The sequence below is a fragment of the Leptinotarsa decemlineata genome, unplaced genomic scaffold, assembly GCF_025532065.1.
Source record: "Leptinotarsa decemlineata unplaced genomic scaffold, Ldec_3_MD MMD2_tig00003902_RagTag_RagTag, whole genome shotgun sequence".
Lineage (NCBI taxonomy): Eukaryota > Metazoa > Arthropoda > Insecta > Coleoptera > Chrysomelidae > Leptinotarsa > Leptinotarsa decemlineata.
The window spans coordinates 2,286,509-2,311,073 of record NW_027412598.1 but is presented as its reverse complement, the minus strand read 5'-3'; the positions used below and the strand labels follow the sequence as shown (position 1 = coordinate 2,311,073).

Below are 24,565 nucleotides of genomic sequence, written 5' to 3'. Positions count from 1 at the left end.
TCAAAGATTGGAATTTGAAAACATTACTGAGAAATTTGCATTTACTTCTAAAATATCATAAATGAATTGACGACTGAGTTGATGAATTATTTCTATTCATGTTTGGAAAGTTCAAAGTGGAGAAGTTGATAATTATATACACTTACATCAACACTGTCTGATTCTATCCATCCTTTTATCAATAATTTTATATAGATGATTTTTTATGTCAAAGATTAACCAGAAAATCGATTGAGGAAAACTATTTATATAATTTTTTTTGCAGAACTTTTTCAACAACAGTTTAGAGTCAAGTTGAACTTTTGTAATTACCGAAAATCCATATAAACTCTGGAACTTTCACAAAATTATTTCCAAAACTATTATTATTACACAAACTTGTTACAAGATATAAAAATACAAATTATAAGTAGTTTTAATTATGTTTATTATAAAAAATTATTTGAAAATTCATATCTATTGTACACAATGAAAGGGCAAACTGAACGATTGTGCTAAAGAAAAGTAAAATTACTGAATAAAGATTACAAAAAAATTGCCATTAAGGGATTTAGGAAACATGCCATAACTTTGTAAACCTCGTATAGTAAAAATTGGCCAGTTGTCTTTATATTCAAAATAAAAAGGTGAACACAAAATAAGTTAAGAACTAATTTTTCTGTGATATAAATTATGGCAACTGTAGCATTCTTATTATCGCACCAATACTGTCTTAGGAACAGTAATTTTCTTGAGTGGCTGCAATATATTCATCCACTAGATCCTGAACAACTTCTCGACTGGAATCTAGTTCATCCAGATTTTCCCTAAACATATCTTCTTTACGAAATTGGTCCAGGAATGCCTCTCTTTTTCTCAGCTTGTCATATTGGGTCAAGGCTCGATCAAACAACTATAAAATTTTCAATATAAATAAATAATAAATATGTAAGAAATATGTAATATGTAACAAATATGTAAGAATATGAAAACTTTTTAATTTTTCCTTTTAGATTTTTTACTGTTATTCTATTATTACATTTTCTATACTTTTTTGCTGCTTGTACATCTTATGATGTACTGTTTAATAATAATAGTAATAATAATAAATATGCTTTATTGTCTTAAGGGCAACTTGTTGACAAAGCTTGAGCAATAGGACAATTCATATAACTTATTAATATAAGTAAAATCGCAAGTCATAGTAGATAATAAAGAAATTTCGTTTAACTAGTAAAATACAAACATAAGCTTAAGCAATAAGGACAATTAAATATAACTAATCAATATAAATAAAAATCAAGTTAAAAAGATAATAAAAAAAAAATTAGCGAATAAACTTAAAAAATAATCAAGTTATAATATAACTTTTCGTCTAAAATCCGTGATACATGGTCATACCATAACATATACAATAAACATGCTAAAAGGTGTCTACACAGTATTCTTGTAGACTGTAATAGGGCTTATCTACTAAAAAATTCTTTACAGCCTTTCTAAAACGCTTGCCTGTCAAATTAGAGGACCTTACATCGACTGGCAGATGATTGTAAATTTTAGCACCATTGTAAAATATTGAATCTTTGACTGAGTTAGAGGTGGGAATTGGGAGCCTGAGACTAAACTCCGTATTTCGAATTGAATAGGGTAAAGTCGCTACATTATATTTTGATTTGTGTTTATTCACCATACTGTCTCCAAGATGAGAAGTGCAATGACAGTTAATATTTGATTATTAATAAAGAGTTCTCTGCAAGAGTCTCTTGGTTTTACCTTACAGAGGTATCTTACAGCTCTTTTCTGAATAATCAATATAGAAGACAAGAGGGTTGGACAACATGCTCCCCAAAAAGGTATCCCATATCGAATTTGGGAGTCAATTAATGCATACTAGGCCGTTTTTGCAGTACTAAAATTCAACTCCTTAGAAACTACCCTCACTGCATAACACCCATAGGAAATTTTACTTCTGAGCTGTCGGACGTGTTCATCAAACTTAAACCTATGATCAATCAATACACCCAAAAAATTTGAATGATATTATATTTGTTTTAGTAACATTCAGAGAAAGCAAATTAGCGTCACACCACATTTTAATTTTTTCCAAGTCAGAAGTTATTATTTTATGTAGTTCGATTTCATTTTTCTCTTTCCACAAGATGGTGGTGTCATCCGCGAAAAGTGTAAAGCTGCCCGATATGTTGATCTTCGTCCAATCATTTACATATAATAGAAAGAGAACTGGTCCCAGCACGGATCCCTGTGGTACACCACTATCGATTGCCCTTCTTTCTGAGATTTATGTTGTTCGGACCATTTGATCTCGTCCTGTGAGATATGATTCAAACCATTGATAAGTTGTGCCCTTGAACCCATAACGGTTGAGTTTTCTAAGCAGTATATTGTGATTAACGAAGTCGAATGCTTTAGAGAGATCGAAGAAAACTGCTGCGGCTGCATCACCAGCATTTATTTCTGAATAAAGATCGTACAGAAAAGAAAAAATTGCATCATGAGTGCTATTTCTGATCTGGAACCCAAATTGATCTTTACTTATGATATGATTAAAAACAAGAAATCATTCATTCGAATCTTAACTAGTTTTTCAATGGCTTTCGATATCGTTGGTATTAGAGAAATAGGGCGAATATTAGAGGGATTATCTAAATCTTCTCCTTTATGAAGAGGGATAACTACCGAAGTTTTCAAACAAGAGGGAAAGAGACCAGTTCTAAATGAAGAGTTGATAAGAGCTACCAACGTCTCTAAGGCTTCGATAGGAAAATTCAAGATTATTTGTGCTGAAATTTCATCATATCCAGCAGCACTTTTGTTTCTAATATCTTTCAGAGTTTCAATTATTTCACAAAGACTGGTGTCATATAATATAAGCATATCATTTATTACAATACTATCTAGATCAGTGGTCGCCAACCTCTTCAATATGTTGAGCTACTTTGTTAATTTTGGAATAAACAGCGAGCTACCCGTGTGGGTAGCTCCGTGTGGAAGCCACGTAACGCAACGTAAAACTAATATTACTAGTACGTACTTGTTCATAGCTACATTCCTACCTATAAAACGAAGGTGTTTGAAAAATAAACACAAACTTTTATCCAGCCACAACGGCATGTCACGTATGATTTAAAAATAGTTAATAATAACAACAAAAAAGTAACGCACTATCATGAACATAAACATTGAAAAATAAAAAAGCACGTTCAATGAGAAGGCGGACACTCAGACTCATCGATAATTTTTTTTAATGTTTGCAGTATGATTTGATGCAGTCATTCGAATACAATTATCCAAATGTTCATCTGTAAGTCGATTGCGATATTTTTCTTAATGAACTTCATATTGGAAAAAGAAGATTCACACAAATAGGTTGAACTGAATAATGCTTTCACTTTCAAGGCAACACGGCATAGAACTGAATATTTGTCTTTACTTACAATAGGCCAGATACATTCAGTACTTGAGACTAATGATTTTAAGGCTAAATCATTTTGAAACTCAATGACTTCCATTTCTGTTGCAGCGATGTCTTCGCCAAAGTTCTGCATAACACAAGTTGCAAACTGTTGGATATCAATTTCCATAAAGGGTGAAACAACAAACTGCGCTACTAAAGCCATTTCATTGAAATCCTTAAAACGATTTTTGAAGTTATTCTTCAGGGTAGAAATTATTTCTACATGATATTTGTTGTCATAATGGATTTTGAGATATTTTTTCTGAAAGAATAGGAAAATGCTTGGCATCGCTGTTAATTAGGTTTTGTTCCCAAAACTCCAGCTTTTTGATAAATGCTTTTATATCAGAAATCATTTCCGCTAGTTCTTTGTCTCTCCCCTGAAGCTGCAAATTGAGTTCGTTTAATTTCTCTGTAATGTCCACGAGAAAACCAAAATCTCTAAGCCAGATTGAATTTTCTAGTTCCGGAGAGTCGGTTCATCGCGTTGTTTGAAAAATTGAACTATGCCAGATAGGACATCATTAAAACGTTTCAGCACCCGCCCTCTACTTAACCATCGGACTTCAGAGTGAAGGAGGAGGTCCCCATATTGACAGTCAACTTCATCGGCCAAGGTTCTGAATAATCTTCTTTGTAACGCTTGAGCTCTAATCTTGTTCACAATTTTTACCACCAGTTTCATAACGTTGTTTAGTTTCAGGAAATTTACACATAATGCTTGCTGATGGATAATGCAGTGGTAACATCGAAATTGCGGAAAAGTTTCATCTTTACGACATAACGCCACCAGACCCTTATCACAACCCACCATAGCTGGAGCGCCATCGGTTGTCGAGCTTACCATTTTCGATATTGGAATTTTCTCGGAAGAAATAATATTTTTTAAATGAGAAAACAACTCATGTCCAGTAGTGTGTCCTTTCAGTGGAATGAACTTCAAAAGATCTTCTTTGATCGTAAAATCACTAAAAACCATCCTGCCGAACACGGCCATCTGGGCAGTGTCAACGACATCTGTTGATTCATCCAGTTGAAGTGAAAAATAAACACAGTTATCTAAGTCAGTTCTTAACTGTAAAAAATATCATTGCTCATTACTTCTACACGTCTCATCACTGTATTAGCAGAAAGTTGCATAGATTTTATAGCTGAAACTATCTCGTCTTTATTTCTAAAGTTGGCAAATAACGAATCAGCAGCTTCTAAAAACGCCTGTTTTATCATTTCTCCGTCTTCATAAGGTTTCTTTTTTTGTGCAATTATCTGGGACACACGGTACGATGCTTCAGTTGCAGCCTTATTTTTGTCGACTGTTCTTAAAAATATTGATTGTTGTCCAATTAACTGCTTTTTTAACTGTTTCAGTTTCTCCTTTCTGGCGGCAGAATGTAGTGGGAATGATTTTTCAAAATTAGAATGTATAGTTTTATGATGTCTCTCAATATTTTCTTTTTTAGCAACGGAGACCGAAATATTACATAACAAACACACATTTTTATCTTTAACTTCTGTAAAAAAGTATTGTTCTTCCCATTCCGAATGAAAGTGGTATGTCTTTACCTTCTTACAACTGCTTGCCATATTATTTTTCTTGTTCTCTACTAACCCAACCGCTGGACGTTGGTTACGCGTTCAGTTTTAAACTAAGCGCAATGTCGCCGCGCCGTGCGTATTTATCCCGTTCAAAGCAATCCAGATCGTTCTCGAACACAAAGGGGCTGGTCCGGCTGGTCGGTTCTAGCCGATTCTAGCTTGATGGCGTCAGCGGCAGATCGCTCACCGCAACGTTGCCGCTGTTTATGTTAAATATAATGACAATTAGATTTTTTTGTGGAATTTTCGGAAGCTTCTCTGATTTTTGCAGTTTGTATTTTTTAAATTGAAATCGTTGTGAGAGCTACCAGAATTGGTCGACAGGTTGGCGACCACTGATCTAGATTGACCAGAGGATCATAAGGGGTGTTAATTGACTCACTCAGTTTATGAGCAATCGTGCAGTAAAATTCATCAATTGAGTTAGGATTAATTGAAATGTCAACTTTTGTTTTCCTTGATTTCGCTCTCAGGTAATTTATAATTGACCAAGTTTCTTTGATTTCGTTATTCGACTCTCCAATCCTGTTGTTATAGTACTTATGTTTAGCTAGTTGGAGAGTGGATCTATAGATTTTTCTATAAACGTTGAAATAGGAAGAAAAGAAATGGTTATTAATTTTTTTTTGAGATATTGCAATGAGCGCAAATTACCAGAAGAGATCTTCAATCCTTTTGTCAATCAGGGTTTCTCAGTTTTCATTTTAATTTTTTGATTAGGAAAAGACTTGTTAAACACATAAGTTATTTATTATGGAAAGAAGAGAAAGGATCAGTTTCAGTCAAGGTACTCTGCCAGTCGATCACGAGACAATTCATATAAAACCTATCGAAATTTGAGCAATTGAACAGTTTACCAAACTTTGTATGCACCTGCTTCCTCGATGACTCGCCGAGAAACGAACAAGTTATAGGCTTCATGGTCAGATAATCCTGAGGGGACAACTGAACAAGTAACATTTTGTATATTGAAATTGCTACAAATATAATCGATGCGAGTTGCAGAGAAGCGGGATATGCGAGTATTTTCTTCCACATGCATACTCAAGTCAAATGTAAGAAATAAATTTTTTAGTGATTCCCTAGCATAGGAATCACCGTCATTATAATCTATATTAAAGTCTCCTGTTATTATCAGGGAGCAATTCAGAGGAAAATCAGAAAGTAATATTTCTAAGTTATTTGGAACCTTTGGTGTAGTAATGAATATTATGGAGTTTTTTCCCAACACCAAATCGTTATTTTTAACACCTCAACACTTGTTTCGATCACCAAGTGATCATCTTCAAGAGTTTTATCTTATTGAACAAAAACATTTTTTGTGGAAGAAAAATCAGTTTTTTATCGACCTTTTTTGGGTATTTGTTATCTTCCACAATCTGAAAAATATAAAAATTATAATGGAAAAATTTATACAAGTGTAGAAGGGCAAACTTTTTAGTTTACCCCGATAAGTTACTGTGTAAAAATCAAAGTATTTTTCACAAAGAAAAATCTTCTATTTATCAGTAACTTGTCGTATTTTTTATCTTCCTCTTGAAGATGATCATTTGGTGATCGAAACACGTGTCGAGGTGTTGAAAATAACGATTTGGTGTTGGGAAAAGAGTCCAGCTTGTACATTTGTACATATTTTTATACAATGAAAGTTTGAATCTTTACCATTGAATAGAAAACGTTTTCAGTAAATGTTTATGAGTACTACTTACCGAACTGATATTAGTGTGATTTGCAAGCATAAGACCAGACACTCTATGGGCTGATTGGATATAAGGTGATTTTCTAGAAAGAGCTACTTGAATACTTGCTGGACCCCAGGGAATAAATTGTGCTAGTTTTCTTTCACGAATTCGCTGCAGTGATTTGTGAACTTGAGTAGGATCAACTTCACCCTGTAATGAAAAGTCTAAACTATTTCTGGGAATGAATTCAATATCAGATTATTCAAAATCCTAGTGTTACTTATTTGAAAATTTCAATACAATTATGAACAAAATAGTTGCAAGATATTAAAAATTTTCTACAGAAGAATATGTGGATGAAATTACTCAAAAGTGGTTAATATAGCCAAAAAATAAAGTCTAGTGCTGTTCAACACGTCTTGAAGAAATCTTTTTAAAAACTGTTCTTCCGTTAACCAGCCGTCATCCCCTTATGAAGGACAACTCTCAAAAGTCGAATCTTGTGCGAGCTGAGGACTAACAATTCCACTATTCATAGAATAATTAGGGAACAACTGCTCCACCAATATCACATTCAGAAGGTAAATGCCATGACACCTGAAGATTTTTCAGTACGACTGGAATATGCCAATTGGTAGACGGATAAGCAAAGATATGACTTTTATTAATCGAGTTCTATTCACTGATGAAGCAGTTTCAGTTTCATAATCTCCACAATAGGCCAAAGAAAATCCCTATGGAATATTGCAAACCAAACACCAACGGAAATTTAACGTGTATGTTTGGGATGGTATCATAGGAAACCATATTATAGGACCATTCGTTTTGAATGACCGATTGAATGGCAAACGTTCTTACCGAACGATTTGAATGGACTTTTGGAACATGTTCCATTGCGATCCCGAATATATATACAGTGTCACCATTAAAGTGCGCACCATATGGGAAACTTTTTTTTCTAAAAGTTTCAATGAAGTTTAACTTCGGCACTTGTTTGTGCTTTAAATTTAACTTAAAATGATGCGGCCAACTGCGACCCACTGACGTTCAGTGTTTTTCAAATTCAACTTTATTTTGAAAAAAATTGAAAAAGTGCATTTCTAGATCGAATTTAACAAAAAGTTACTTGAAAAAGTTGTGTCTACGGCAATTTTATATCCATGTGCCAAATTTTATGCAACTAGGATAAAGTTAACGTTTTGCTTATTTTTGACAGATATCCCCTTAATTTTAAAAAACAAGTTCGGTTAATTGTCATCAATTCATGTATACATAACAAACTCATCATGGAGTTTAACTTTTCTGATGAATTTTTACTAATACGGACATTTTTAGAGAGAAATTGAAAATGTGCTATAAAAATTTTAACATGACTGGTGCAAAGTTACAATCACTTGGCTATTTTTTTAAACAAACCTTTGATTTCGAAAAAGCAGAGGCAACTAAAAAAAAATGCAAATAATTTCCATAGAACAATTATTATTATTATAAATTTTAAACAACAATAATATTATAGAAAATACAAATGGGTACAAAAAATTACTTATTGATCTAAATGAGGTTGTCAAACACTTATAGCCTACTTATATATATATATATATATATATATATATATATATATATATATATATATATATATATATATATATATATATACAGGGTGTCCCTGGACTTCCTCTTTTCCTCTCGGGAATGTATAGATGGGGTCAAAATATCACCAGTACTTCATATAACTTTTTTTCCTAAAATCCTTCGTTACCAAGTAACGGGCCCTCGAAGTTACAAAATGAAAAATGTTTTTCTTTGATAACTTTTCAAGTGAATATTCAAAATCATCCAAATTTTGGTAATTGACTAAACAAATGAATTCCTTCGATTAGCTTTCATGCAGGAGTCAGTTGTTTTGCTACAAAGTCAGGAACGGACTACCTCCGATGGTCCACACCCCAAAACTTTGAAATGACAGATATTTTTCAACAAATTAAGGTTACTTGGACAATTATATGAATAAAAGTACTCGTGTGGAAAGTCGATCGGAGCAACGAGTCTTGATAAAAATGTAGTTTCACTCGACGACATCAAACCCGCTCGTCCACCATTATTTGAAATGAATAATTATCAAAGCAGAAATAATAATGATAACGTTAATTCAACAACATTTATCCTGAGATGTCTACCATTATTCGAAAATATTAGTTTTTAAGGAAAATGGAAATGATAGGTAAAATGTTCATAACGAATTTTTATAATGCAAACACGTTTAACTAACGAAACTCAAGAGCAAACAGAAATGAAAAATCCGCTACAGAAACTGCTCGATATGACCACCTTCTCTCTCTATACATTTTCTTAGTCTGCGAAGACACCCTCTCTGTACTTGAAATAGCATTCCAGGGTCGTTTCGTATGGCTTCACAATGTAATGTTATTCTATTCAACAATGCATCTCTTGTGTGAATAGGTGTAGCGTAAACAAGGCTTTTTAGATGCCCCCACAGAAAGAAATCCAATGGATTTAAATCCGGAGACCGCGATGGCCATGAATATGGCCCACCTCTACCAATCCATCTATTGTGGAAAATATGGTTCAGATGGTCACGCACAATCAAACTAAAATGAGGAGGAGCGCCATCATGCATAAACCACATATCTCTTCGGGTTTGCAATGGAACATGTTCCAAAAGTCCATTCAAATCGTTCTGAATGAACTCCAAATAACGTTCTCCATTCAATCGGTCCAGTCGTGCTGGAAAATCTTGAGGTGTCATGGCATGTACCTTCTGGATGTGAAATGGGTGGAGCAGTTGTTCCCTAATTATTCTATGAATAGTGGACTTGGATGTATGGAACTGTTCTGATAGATTTCTGATGCTCATTGAAGGATCATCAGCGACGGCTTCCAAAATATTTTCCTCCAATACAACGGTACGTACAGTCCTAGGAGCGCCCTCACCACCTCGTTTTGGCAAAACTGTACCTACAATAATATCGAAATAAAACAACGTGCTCAAATTAATTATCAATTATTACATACCTGTCTCCCTCAAGCTGCGATCGACACGCTCGAATGTTTCTCTTGACGGTACCGTTCGATTGGGAAAATGCTCGGAATACAGACGACGAGCTTCTGCAGCATTACAAAATGCTCGTCCATAAAATACATGCATATCTGCATATTCATTGAATGTAAACTCTTCGGCCATATCAAAAAAATTCAAAATATCCTATAGAATATTGACAATACAATGATAGTCATATGACAACGCACCACTCAACAAAACAAAATCGCATTCCAGTTTCTCATTTTTTATCAAAACTTTCTAAAAGGTTTTTTTGTCAACATCTGTGAAAGAAATGGAACATAATTATTCCCTGGATATTTTTCACCTGATCATGTGCAGCCGTTTTTGTAGTTCATTCGTTTGCTTTTTATTAGTATAGTAAATATTTTTTCCGATGTGCGTTTTTTCAGCTAAATTTAGATTCGTGTTAAAGAATTTCTCCCATAAAATTATAATTATCAGTGAAACTCCTCAACAGTTTAGCTGTGAAGAAGAATTTGAAACATTCGAATGTTGAGTTTCATGAAATTCAGATAACTGATCAACACGAAACGTGATTATTCCACACGTATTATGTACATACAAAATATGGAATGAATTCGATATTTCATAGTAGAGTAGCTTGTTAGTTTGAAAACACCACGAATCTACAGAACTTGATATTTCTTTTGAAAAAATATCTGCTATCACAATTGTGACTTAAACTTCCATATAGGTACTGTACTTTTTGTTTACGACTTCATTTTAGCATACTTTGTATTATTCCTGTTATAAATGTTGTTGAATTAACGTTATCATTATTATTTCTGCTTTGATAATTATTCATTTCAAATAATGGTGGACGAGCGGGTTTCATGTCGTCGAGTAGAACTACATTTTTATCAAGACTCGTTGCTCCGATCGACTTTCCACACGAGTACTTTTATTCATAAAATTGTCCAAGTAACCTTATTTTGTTGAAAAATATCTGTCATTTCAAAGTTTTGGGGTGTGGACCATCGGGGGTAGTCCGTTCCTGACTTTGTAGCAAAACAACTGACTCCTGCATGAAAGCTCATCGACGGAATTCATTTGTTTAGTCAATTACCAAAATTTGGATGATTTTGAATATTCACTTGAAAAGTTATCAAAGAAAAACATTTTTCATTTTGTAACTTCGAGGGCCCGTAACTTGGTTACGAAGACTTTTAGGAAAAAAAGTTATATGAAGTACTGGTGATATTTTGACCCCATCTATACATTCCCGGAAAAGAGGAAGTCCAGGGACACCCTGTATATACAGGGTCCTGCAACAGTGGCGCGGTGTTCCATATCTCTATATAGGAAGCAGATAGGAATCTAATTTTCTATAATATTACCTTATTGCTCGAGCTCGACAAAATAAAAATATTGGCGGTCACACAGGGTGTTCGATTTTTTCTGGGCGGATCCCAACTGTGTCTTTTTAAATGGCAACCTATATTTTTATCGCTTTTTCGGTTTCTTCATAGAAAATAAAATAAACTTTATGTATATCTGCACTTCGAAAATATTGACGGTTTTCGAGATATCTAGCATGACAGGTTTTTTTTTTCCAATATTCGTCACTCAGAATATTTGAAATTATAAAGTGGTGCCAAGTCCAGTTGAAATTTTTTTTTGGTCGAATATTCTACATTGGTAACTCTCTCAAACGATATATCTGAAATCGACCTGTGATATACAGGGTATGAAAAACCGCTTGCCAAATATTGTAAATGAAAATTTGCAAAATCTTCCCTATGGCTAAGTTCAATAGTTATTATATTCATTCAGAGCTTGAGTTCTAGATATTCAAATTTGTCAACTGGCAAATTACAAAACTACAAAAGGGAGAGTTTAATTAAGGTTGATAACGAAACTTTTATAAAATATGTTCAACATGTCTTCCATTTTCTTGAATACAGAGCTGAAGTCTATGTTTGAAAGACTGTTCTACCCTGCGCAAGACAGCTGGTGTAATGCTGCGAAAAGCATTCGTTATTCTAAGTCGCATATTTTCGGGAGAAGTTGGTGGCTCAACGTAAACCATATTTTTTATGTATCCCCATAAGAAAAAATCTAGTTTCGTCAAATCTGGTGATCTAGCGGGCCACCGTACAGGCCCATTCCGTCCTATCCATTTATTGGGAAATACTTCATTTAGATGATCTCTCACTTCTGCCGAATAGTGAGCAGGTGCACCATCATGTTGTAACCACATTCTATTGCGGAGGTCAAGAGGAATATCATCTAACAAACCTGGTAAATCATTTCGTAAGAAATTGAGATACATTGCACCATTCATATGTCCCTCAAAAAAGTATGGACCAATTACATATTCTCCAATGATGCCTCCCCAGACATTTATCGACCACCTATGTTGATAATCCACTTGTCTCAATAAGTGAGGATTTTCTGTCGCATAATAATGATAATTATGTCGATTTACAAATCCATTTTTATGGAATGTCGATTCATCCGATCATAAAATATTATTGAAAAAATATTCGTTTCGACGAATTTTGTTCATGGCCCAATTGCAAAATCTCACTCTTTTCTCGAAATCAGCATACAGTAGTACTTGATGTAACTGAACGTGGTATGGATGCAAGCGATGTTTTTTCAATACTCGTTGCACTGATCTCTCACTTATATCCACTATTTCCCCAATTTGTCGTTGACTCCTACTAGGATCTTCTTCAACAGCAAGAAGAACTTGCAATTCATTATCTTCATTAGTAGCTGGCTTGATGCGCTCATATTTGGAATAATTAATAGATCCAGTTTCAACGAATCGTCCCAAGACCTTTCGGAAAGATCTTTCATCTGGATGCCTTCTATCTGGATACCGTTGAGAATAAATTCTACTTGCCAATGAACAATTCCTGTCTGATTCACCTAATATGAAAATCATATCAATCAAATCACTTTTTGATAACAACATTCTGATGAAATTATACCGACAGTTCAACTTCACGATTGACTAAAAATTTCAATATTCATTTGCAGCCAAATATTTTGTTCTGTCATTTGCCAGACTACTTGATTTCCAATAAATATTTCATTCGCTGAAAGGTTGTTTTAGACCGAAAGAATATGGCACAAATTCCGAGATTTTTGAAATTATTGTAACTATTCAAGAACGTCCATTTTGTGGTGTAATTCGCAACTTGTTTATCTAGCAACAGGTAATTTTAGGAATGGGCGATATTTTAAGGAAAGGGTATTTTTTGTATATTCTTATCAGTCGTCAAATGGATTTCGCTTTGAAAAAATGACCATTTTTCGAAAGAAATGCTCATTTAAGAAAAACTATTGAACTTAGCCTTAGGGAATACTTAATGAAATTTGTAGAGGTTTCGTTGGCGCTTCTTATGGATCAATAATATACAGAGTGTTCCATTTAATATAAGGAAGATTTTGCAAATTTTCATTGACAATATTTGGCAAGCGGTTTTTCATACCCTGTATATCACAGGTCGATTTCAGATATATCGTTTGAGAGAGTTACCAATGTAGAATATTCGACCAAAAAAAAATTTCAACTGGACTTGGCACCACTTTATAATTTCAAATATTCTGAGTGACGAATATTGGAAAAAAAAACCTGTCATGCTAGATATCTCGAAAACCATCAATATTTTCGAAGTGCAGATATACATAAAGTTTATTTTATTTTCTATGAAGAAACCGAAAAAGCGATAAAAAATATAGGTTGCCATTTAAAAAGACACAGTTGGGATCCGCCCAGAAAAAATCGAACACCCTGTGTGACCGCCAATATTTTTATTTTGTCGAGCTAGAGCAATAAGGTAATATTATAGAAAATTAGATTCCTATCTGCTTCCTATATAGAGATATGGAACACCGCGCCACTGTTGCAGGACCCTGTATATATATATATATATATATATATATATATATATATATATATATATATATATATATATATATATATATATATATATATGTATATATATATATATATATATATATATATATATATATATATATATATATATATATATATATATATATATATATATATATATATATATATATATATATATATATAGAGAGAGAGAGAGAGAGATTTCCACCTTTCCTGAGCCAGCTATAGTGAACTGTACGTGCAATGTTGAGCCAGATTTACGAAGCTGAGCCGTATATGTGGCTCAGGTTTCTTTTTCCATATTAAAAGGTTCAGATGGTTTGAAAATATGTGATTATTTTCTTATAAGTTCGGGCGATTCTTAGTGAATCCTGATTCTTCATGTTTTTCATGTGATTTATCGTTATATAGCATTTACGCACAAATTTTTCCCTCCAAAAAATGGCTCAGTTTGATACGAAAGATATAATTTATAGTTCAGCAAATTGCCAAGAGTGGCACTGTCGGATAATTCGTATATGCAAATCGTATATGTCTAAAACTAATCCGTACATTACAAGCCGAGCCATATACATATGACAACACTGTGCTTCCATTAATTGGTTCGAGCACAGTAGGATGTACGAGTATGTTTTGACTGATATGAAACACTATAAAGACATTCAACGAAAGTAATTTTTGTGTGGAGAAAAATCAGTTTTTTATCGACTTTTTTTGGGATCTTTTATCTTCCATAATTTGAAAAATATGAAATTTATAATGGATAAGTTTATACAAGTGTAGAAAGGGCAAACATTTTAGTTTACCCCAATAAGTTACTGCGTAAAATCAAAGTATTTTTCACAAAGAAAATATTCTATTTATCAGTAACTTATCGTATTTAACAATTTTGCCTATCAAAAAAATTGTTAAGAAATAATACAATACTTAACGTTTCGGAGGCCAAAATTCGCCTCCGCCTTCAGAAATGGACAAAAAGTTCAAAGATATTTGCAGTTATTCCTTTGCTGATTATTTATTTCTTGACTTCTTTGACAGATGTCAAAGGAGTATTGAAATGTGAAATTATGTCAATGTTGTTGATTGACAACTGAAACATTTGATGTAATACAAGGTGCTATCCGAATTTTCCTTCAACATTTTTATTTGTGAAAAATACTGTGATTTTACGCAGTAACTCATCGGGGTAAACAGAAAACTTTGCCCTTTCTACACTTGTATAAAGTTCTCCATTATAATTTTCATATTTCAGATTGTGAAAGGTGAAAATTTACCAAAAAAGTCGATAAAAAACTATAAAGACAAAATGACATTTTGTTTTTTTTTTTGTGATAAAGATGTTTCACATTTCTCCAGACATCTGCGAACTTGGCACCCAAATGAAGTTCATCTCAGAAGAAAAGCGTCAGGCTTTGAGTGTTTTGGAATAAAGAGGAAATTATGTGAAAAATCGATTTACTTTGCAAATGAGGCCAGTGAGGCAGGTTAAATCAGGAATACTATTATGTAGCAGTGAGTTTCTTCCCTGTCAACATTTTTTAGGGTTTTATAAAAAGAACAGTTTATATAGACACACAAAGAATTGTGATAGTAGGCCAATATCAACTCAAGGAAAAAGACGAAGTTCTCAACACGAGGGTCAAACAGATTGAATTTTTATAGGCTCTCTGATAATACTCACAAGGCAGCAAAAATTTCAAAATTGTCGCTTCTTGTAAGTGAAGGCGGATTGGAAAAATAAATAGGTTTGGACTTAAATCATATTCAGGGTGTTTCAAATTCACCACCGGAAACTATGAGAGATACGAAGATGGTTGAATTAGTGAAAAAGTTGCGCATTTACCTGACTAACAATATGCCGTTGAGAAATTTCTGAAATTCCGAGTATACATGGAGATATCCGGAAAAAACAGAAATTTCGGAAAATGGTTTTAATTTTTTTATGTTTTTTTTCTGGTTTCATTTTTCGAAGGATTCGAAAATAAATTACACTTCCACGTTGCCACTTTTTCCCTGCTACATACTCCACATACTCAACAAACTCGGTGATATTTTGATCCAATAACTTGAACATAGTTCAAGTTATTGGATCACATTGGATTTTCCACAAAAACGGCTTTATTAAGAAAACTTGACGATTTAGGTATAGGGACATGTATATCATCTTGAAGCATTTTTCACCATCTTTCAATTTATCGAGTGATATACAGAGGGTTTCATTTGAAAAAATGAACTTTTGACTACTTTTATGCACAATGGAAATAATAGTAATTTTAGCACGCCCTGTATAATATGGAGTCGATTTCTTGGTGTTATTTGAATATTTCGAGTTTGTCGAAACTATCATCAAAATATCAACTTTTCATGAATTGAGAGTACTGATGTACTTAATTTCAATTAAGGCTATGTTTTGGACCATATTTAGCACAATTTATTTTTTATCTCGAAAACAGATAGAGATAGGTATAGGACATTATTAACAAAAAAGTATTAAAATTCCAGAGCGATTCATTACCACTTTGTCAACAACTTCATATACTATTTCCCTATACCTATATATTACCGTTTAGAAGGTATAAATTAATTTCGATATTTTTTTTACTAAACATGAACTTTTATAAATGCTGATAATCTTGAACTCTCTTGCACTAAAACGATCAAATTTGAAATGGAGTGGAGTGATACTATGAGGATCTTCACTCCGAGTCATATTTTCATTTGCCTCATACAGGGTCTTCAAAAAATGCAGATACTTTGATCTCATGAAAAAATGAGTGGAACTCAATTTTTTCAAATGGAACACCCTGTATATTTCAACATTTTTGAGCTCTACATCCAATTTCACATTATCTTTGTTCAGATAATACTATTTCTATTTTGAACCGTTTTCGAGATAAACTGTTTCAAACGGAAACTGACGTGGTTTTCTTGCTCGTTTTTTTAAATTCATCACTTATTTTGGATATTCAACATTTTTTTTATACTAAGTAATTTAAGTAATTTTTTTTGACAGTTTTTTAACTGTCTCAGATCAGTCAATTCGAAATTGGTATGTACCTACCTTAGAAAAAGTTACAATTTGTATACATTGAGGTATTGGTCTCTAACGTACAACAGTACACATTAATATTTTTTAATAGTATGAGTAGATGAACAACACCGATTCTGGACCACTTGGGAGTGAGGGAAACGTCATCGAAATCGACGCAGGATGGAACGAATATCGTAGCGATTTAAGCGTGGTACTCCGCCCCTCGGCCCCCTAGGTACTCCACCTAACCTATCAGCTCCCTTAGTACTCCGTCCTCGGCCCCCTTAACGTAGCAATTTAAGCGTGGAACTCCGCCCCTCGGCCCCCTTGGTACTCCACCTAACCTATCAGCTCCCTTAGTACTCCGCCCTCGGCCCCCTTCAGTCACGTGATTTTAATTAAAAAAAGTTTATAGTTATGAGATTCCAACCTCGATCATCCGCGCGGTAGACATTGTCCTTAGCCTCTACACCAACGTAAGATATTGAAGGTAACTGCGAATGTTGGGTATTTACAGCGTTATTTTTGTCGGGACCGAAATTGACTCATTCATTAAATTTGACAGCATTTTTTTTTATTTCCGTAGAATGTAATCGTCATTATCTTGTTGAAGATAGGAAAATATACTTAGATTTGGGAAATAATTAATATTTCATGTAAAGATGTGTATGTGTGTGTAAGAGCGAGAAATGCGTGTGACGTAATCGTTGCAAAGAGAGATGGAGATGATATCGAGATTTACCGGTTGCTGGCGCAAGCAGGTGTTGCCGGTTGTACAATAAATCGTTGTTTATGGGGCAATGTAGCCTTGCCGGTTTTGAGAATAATCGTGAACGACTCGATGAAAATTGGGAAGCACGAAAGTGATATATTGATAATAATGAATCTGATTTAAGAAAAAACATTACAGATTAATGAGGCTGTATCGTTTCAAAGTGTGATCCCTTAATGTTACAAAGTATCTCAAAATACATCATTGAAAACAAACATGGCGTCGAAGTGTAACCTAACCTACATCTTCATTAATTATAGCTGAATCTCAACGTGCAGCACATCAAATGAAAGGGAAACGAATGCAGAATTCATCGACAGAGAAAAAGCAAATCTGACGCAACATGTCAGAAGGGCACAAAGCCACATTTTCGTTAATAATTGTCGAATCGTCACGTACAGCACGTCAAATGAAAGGAAAAGAAATGCAAAATTCATCGACAGAGAAGAAACAAAGATGGCGCAGTATGTCAGAGTGACACTAAGCAACATCTTTGTTAATGATAGTTGGATCTCAACGTGCATCACATCAAATGAAAGGGAAACGAATGCAGAATTCATCGACAGAGAAAAAAAAAGACGATGCCAATAGGGCATAAAGTTGTATCTTCACTAATAATAGTCGCATCATCACATGTAGTACTTCAAATAAAATGGAAAAAAAAACAGAATTCATGTGTTTGTTGCGCTATTCAAATCCAAGGTGACATGGATCAATATCAACGCTGAATAGGCATCTAACAAAGACTCTTTGATTTTCTTTTGTTTCATTTCAGAATATGTCATCACTAATTTTTATATTCATACCCAAGGTGACATTGATCACTGCCAATTCCGAATCCGCATCCGGAGATACGCAGATCTCAAAGCAACGAAACAGAGGCTCTTTGTTTCATTTTAAAATATGTCATCACTTATTTTACTATAAATACGTCATGCATGGCGAAATGAGTTAGTTGTATCCGTTGAAAGTGATACCAGTGACAAGTGCACCGATTCTATTTGAAAGTAAGTGTTTTAGGTTTGACTTTTTCCTTACATGAGTTTATTCAAATGTAATTTAATTGAAAATTGGTGAGAATTGTTGAATCATTTGATTTCCAAAATTTTTCTCGATAAATATATGTTGGATTTTTTCAGTCAAATGTTTTATATGTCGTGGTTTGTTTGAAATAGTATTCGCATATATTGTGAATCAAAAAAAATTAAGCTTTCATTTTTTATTTTTCACAGATGGATTTACAAAAGTTGAATGCAAGTTCGGTCGTGAAGAGAAAGCCAAGTATCAAAGTAGCAGATTTGCCTGTGGAGATGCCGCAGAGGATATTCACTGCCAAAATCGTGAAAGGAAAATTTGGTGAGGCGGTATTGTTAGATTTGGGAGATAAAGTATTATTTCTGCCCCACCGAGTGACGGAGGCGTATCGTTCTCACTTAGAAGAATTTTCATCGGGAAAATACGCTATTGTGTTCAAAGGGTTGATGGACATTGGAAAACCGAATCGTGTCGTTTCATTTGAAATTGTACGGAATTAAGTTTAGTACTGTTTCCAATTTTTTCTCCATTTAATATGCAAAGAGTTTATGGTTGTATACAACCACATTTTTCTTTCGGCTTTGAAATTCTCATTCATAGATATGGTCTGCCTAAAGTAGTGTTTTCATACAATATTTTCTCTTCATTTAGTACGTGCAGAATATGTGTTTTAAATTCATTATTTTGAATGAAACTTGATTTTTTTAATTTTCATTGTAAGTTTAGCAATCACTTCATGAAAGACATTATCCTCTCTGTTGAGAAAAGTATTTTTTTAGTGTATGTTTGTACTGAAAATCGAATTATTTCAGAATGATACATCATCAACGTGTGCAGTATCAGTCAGAGTCATCTCAACAACATTCAAAACCGTCAAAGCAACCTTTTCAGAACGAGTTTCAAATCTCAGCAGTTTCCATTTTTTTCAGTCTATGGTTGCACATTATGAGGCTAGAATTCGTCGATATTCAGGGATTTGTTGGACAGACTGCGCCTATTCAATATATACACAACCGTATTGAATTTGGAAGATTCATGGTGGTGTATTCCAAAATTGGAAAAAAAACACGTCGTTCTTTAAGGGTCATTCCAAAGGAAATTTGTTCAGCTGCAGTCTCAATAACGTTGATATTTTATATAAATGGCTTTATAATATACTACCGAAATAAATAAAATACATATCACACACATCTTTTTTTGAAAATGAAAACTTATCATATACAGGGAAAGTTGTCAAAAATATGCAATAACAAAAAATTATATACCAGATTTTATAGAGATGAAGAAACATCATATTGAAAGATACAAGGTTGACAAAAACAGGACATTTTAGAAATGAAGAAAATGAGTTTGTCTGTCATTTTAAATTCTGATTCGTTGGGTCGATATAACAAAAAGTGACATTTTATATCTTGAATTTTATTCAGGACATTATTATAGATGATTGACATTTGACATTGAATTTTAATTGTGATATTTGGAAATTCATTTCGTATTGTAGTTTTTTCGAAATTCCCATTCAAAATAGCATCCTTTGATATAGATACCGGACGAGTCTATTATGTGTAGATAACCTGAGTTTCAATTGTTCGGAGTTCTGAGTTCTTGAACATATAAACATAACAAAGTAACGATACAGACAAATCCTACACACATGCGATCCTACACACATGCGAAAAAGGGAAAATGTTGGAATCTATGGAAATAAACAGGCCAAAGAAAAATCCCAATTCTATTGTCCTCAACGAACAACTTGATTTAAATAATAGTCCTCTCCTGAACCCATAATCCAGATCCCAAAACCTACATTATATTGAAAGCTTTGTTATGTTCATGGATTTTACAGGTATATGAAACGCAGGTACCGGGTATCAGGTATATCAGGTATATCAAATCATTTATGATAGACTAAGCAACATAGGAATAAATTACTCAGATTTAAATGTAATCAGTTAGTTTTGAAAATGGTGTAATAGCCGAAACCGGTCAACAATAAAGAAATATAGTGGAAAAGTGTGTTTTTGTAGTGTATCCTCACAGACAAATATGAAAAATCGTCATAAAATAATTCAAATCCATTCAAGTGAATACATGAATTGAAAGATATTTTAACCTCAACTTCGATATTCTGAAACAAAAACATACAGTATTCACAATTCCATCTTTCGTTATTCCAAGTTCATAGTCATCAAAATTGATACGATTATAATATATATAGGAATATAAAACTATCTTCAAATACAGTTGCATGAATGCACATCAAGCATTTTGTCGTAGTACGGTGACCGGGGGCAAAGTTACAACTTCAGCATAATATGAATGTTTATAAATATTAGGGAAGGTCAAGATCATCAACAGGTATTAAGGAATTCATTCGGTGTCCAAAGCTTTCGGAATACAATTCAAATAATTTTCTTCATGACTATTCGTTCAATATTAAATATTATTACTTTAAAATATATCTAAATCATAACATGTTTGCGATTGATATATCAGTTACATTTGCCTGCGGCATCTCCACAGGCAAATCTGCTACTTTGATACTTGGCTTTCTCTTCACGACCGAACTTGCATTCAACTTTTGTAAATCCATCTGTGAAAAATAAAAAATGAAAGCTTTATGTTTTGATTCACAATATATGCGAATACTATCTCAAACAAACCACGACATATAAAACATTTGACTGAAAAAATCCAACAAATATAAATCGAGAAAAATTTTGGAGATCAAATGATTCAACAATTCTCACCAATTTTCAATTAAATTACATTTGGAATAAATTCATCTAAGACGAAAGTCGAACCTTAAACACTTACTTTCAAATAGAATCGGTGCACTTGTCACTGGTATCAATTTCAACGGATGCAACTAACTCATTTCGCCATGCATGACGTATTTATAGTAAAATAAATGATGACATATTTTAAAATGAAACAATGAGCTTTTGTTTCGTCGCTTTGAGAACTGCGTATCTCCGGATGCAGAGTCGGCATTGGCAGTGATCCATGTCACCTTGGATATGAATATAAAAATTAGTGATGACATATTCTGAAATGAAACAAAAGAAAATCAAAGAGTCTTTGTTAGATGCCTATTCAGCGTTGACATTGATCCATGTCACCTTGGATTTGAATAGCGCAACAAACACATGAATTCTGATTTTTTTCCCATTTTATTTGAAGTACTACATGTGATGATGCGACTATTATTAGTGAAGATACAACTTTGTGCCCTCTTGGCATCGTCTCCGTTTTTTTTTCTGTCGATGATGCTTAGTGTCACTCTGACATACTGCGCCATCTTTGTTTTTTCTCTGTCGATGAATTTTGCATTTCTTTTCCTTTCATTTGACGTGCTGTATGTGACGATTCGACAATTATTAACGAAAATGTGGCTTTGTGCCCTTCTGACAAGTTGCGTCAGATTTGCTTTTTCTCTGTCGATGAATTCTACATTCGTTTCCCTTTCATTTGATGTGCTGCACGTTGAGATTCAGCTATAATTGATGAAGATGTGGGTTAGTGCCCTTCTGACATGTTGCACCATATTTGTTTTTTCGTTGTCGATGAATTCTGCAATTCTTCTTCTTTCATTTGACATGATGTACGTGACGATCCGAAGTTTTTTCAATGATTCTCTTTGCAATTCTTCCTATGCCGTTTCACATTAGGCGCTCGATATTATATTTTCCATAGTCTACACATTAAATCGTTTGAAATGAGTACCCACATCGACCTGTTGGCACTAGTATAGCGAAAATAGGTTATGAGGTCCTTTTGGCTTCGTAAAATGATCAACTATGTTTTTTGACATCTAAACGAATCCATTGATGTTAAAATCATCGAAATCGGACGACCGGAAGTGAAAACCGGAAGTTACCTGTTTTTGACGGATTCGAAACCTTATCACCCTAAGGAATCCAAAAATACCATATGTTTCAGTATACGATGATTTTCCCATTTTTTTGCCAACAAATTTTGTGTTTTGAATAAAAGTTCTGCAATTACATTACACTCGTAGTTGTTCATAAGCCAGCAACTTTTAATTTCAAATATGTTCAATGATTTTTTTTAAATGTGCACTTCTTTCTATGCTATTTCACATTGGACGCTGTATATTATACTTTTCATATTCTACAAATGAAATCCTTTGAAATGAGTACCCACATCGGTTTGTTGCTGCTAGTATAATGAAAATAGGTTATACGGTCCTTTTGACTTCGTAAAATGATTAACTATGTTTTTTGACATCTAAACGAATCCATTGATGTCAAAATCATCGGAATCGGACGACCTAAAGTGGTCGTTTTTTGATGGATTCGAAACCTTCTCACCCTAAAGAATCCAAATATATCATATGTTTCAGTATACAATGATTTTTTCATTTTCTTTGTCAATAAATTCTGCGTTTTGAATCAAGCTTCTGCAATTGGAATAAAATTAGTTGTTCATAACCCAACATTTTTCAATTCCAAGTTTATTCAATGATTTTTGTTGAATTTGCAATTCTTCCTATGCTATTTCACATTAGACGTTGGATATTATATTCGTTACGCCGTCTTTGTTTTTTCTCTGTCGGTACACTCTGTATTCGTTTCCCTTCCATTTGATGTACTGCACGTTGAGATTCAACTAACATTAACAAAGATTTGGCTTAGTGCCTTTATGACATGTTGCGCCATATTCGATTTTTCTTCGTCGATGAATTCTGCATTTCTTATCCTTTCATTTGACGTGCTGTACGTGACGATCCGATCATTATTAGCGAATATAAAACTTTGAGCCCTTCTGACAGTTGTGCTATTATTTCTTGTAATAACTCATTAATTTCCACAAATTATCACACACGCCACCACCTCCCACGCTTACTACGTCACTTTCAAGGTTTTAATGTTTTATCACTATTATTATTATTCGACCCACATTCTCCAGTTCAGTTCCATCTAGCACAATAAATCGAGCGATATTTGATTTCTCCATTCTGATTAGCTGGCCGACACTACTCTGTAACAGAAGTTAAGTTCCGTTCAGGAGTATAAAAATTCGCATAATGAATCTTCATATGACAAAGCATGGACTTCAGTCATTTCCTGATGATGTTTACTTGGTTAGCGGAACGTGTTAAATGATAAATGACTGTCATATTTAAACACGAAAAACCGTTACGACAATAACGATGAAACGATAACGAATAAACGCACGGAAAACGGTCGAAAACGCACGAAAAACGATCGATAACGCACGCAAAACGGTGGCACGCAAAACGGTGCCATGCAAAACAGTCGAAACGTTTGTAAAACGGTCGCTTTCCCCATTTTCGAATGTCAACTCGAGACTTCCGACATGTTGGAACGCTAGATTTCTGTTGAATCGACATGTTTTTTTCTTAAATGATGTATTTTGAAACGCCCTGTATACACATTAATATCATATTTTAAACCGACATGTTTTTTTTTCTTAAATGATATATATTTTGACGCACTCTGTACACTTCGACGTCATATTTGTTTTTCAATGATGTATTTTGAAATACCTTGTACACATTGAGGGATCGCACGTTGAAAACTTACAGCCTCGTGGAACTGTTATGTTTTTTCTTAAATGATGTATTTTGACGCACCCTGTACACTTCGACGCCATGTTTGTTTTCAATGATGTATTTTGAGATACCTTGTAACATTGAGGGATCACACTTTGAAACGATACAGCCTCATTAATCTGTAATGTTTTTTCTTAAATCTGATTCATTATTATCAATATATCACTTTCGCGCTTCCCAATTTTCATCGAGTCGTTCACGATTATTCTCAAAACCGGCAACGCTACATTGCCTCATAAACAACGATTTATTGTACAACCGGCAACACCTGCTTGCGCCAGCAACCGGAAAATCTCGATACCATCTCCATATCTCTTTGCATCGATTACGTCACACGCGTCTCTCGCTCTTACACACACATACACATCTTTATATGAAATATTAATTATTTCCCAAATCTAAGTATATTTTCCTATCTTCAACAAGATAATGACGATTACATT

General features: G+C 33.7%; 1 protein-coding gene across 1 annotated transcript in view; it reads right to left on the bottom strand.

Moving 5' to 3' along the window:
- Positions 1-410: 410 nt before the first annotated feature.
- Positions 411-24,565, bottom strand: part of LOC111513409 (tubulin gamma-1 chain) — a 44,044-nt gene continuing 19,889 nt past the window's right edge. Inside the window, exons 6-7 of the mRNA XM_074178516.1 lie at positions 6,760-6,942; positions 411-892 (exon numbers count right to left, since the gene is read on the bottom strand). Of these exons, the coding sequence (XP_074034617.1) occupies positions 713-892; positions 6,760-6,942 (363 nt within the window). The 3' untranslated portion in view covers positions 411-712. The remainder of the gene's footprint in view (positions 893-6,759; positions 6,943-24,565) is intronic.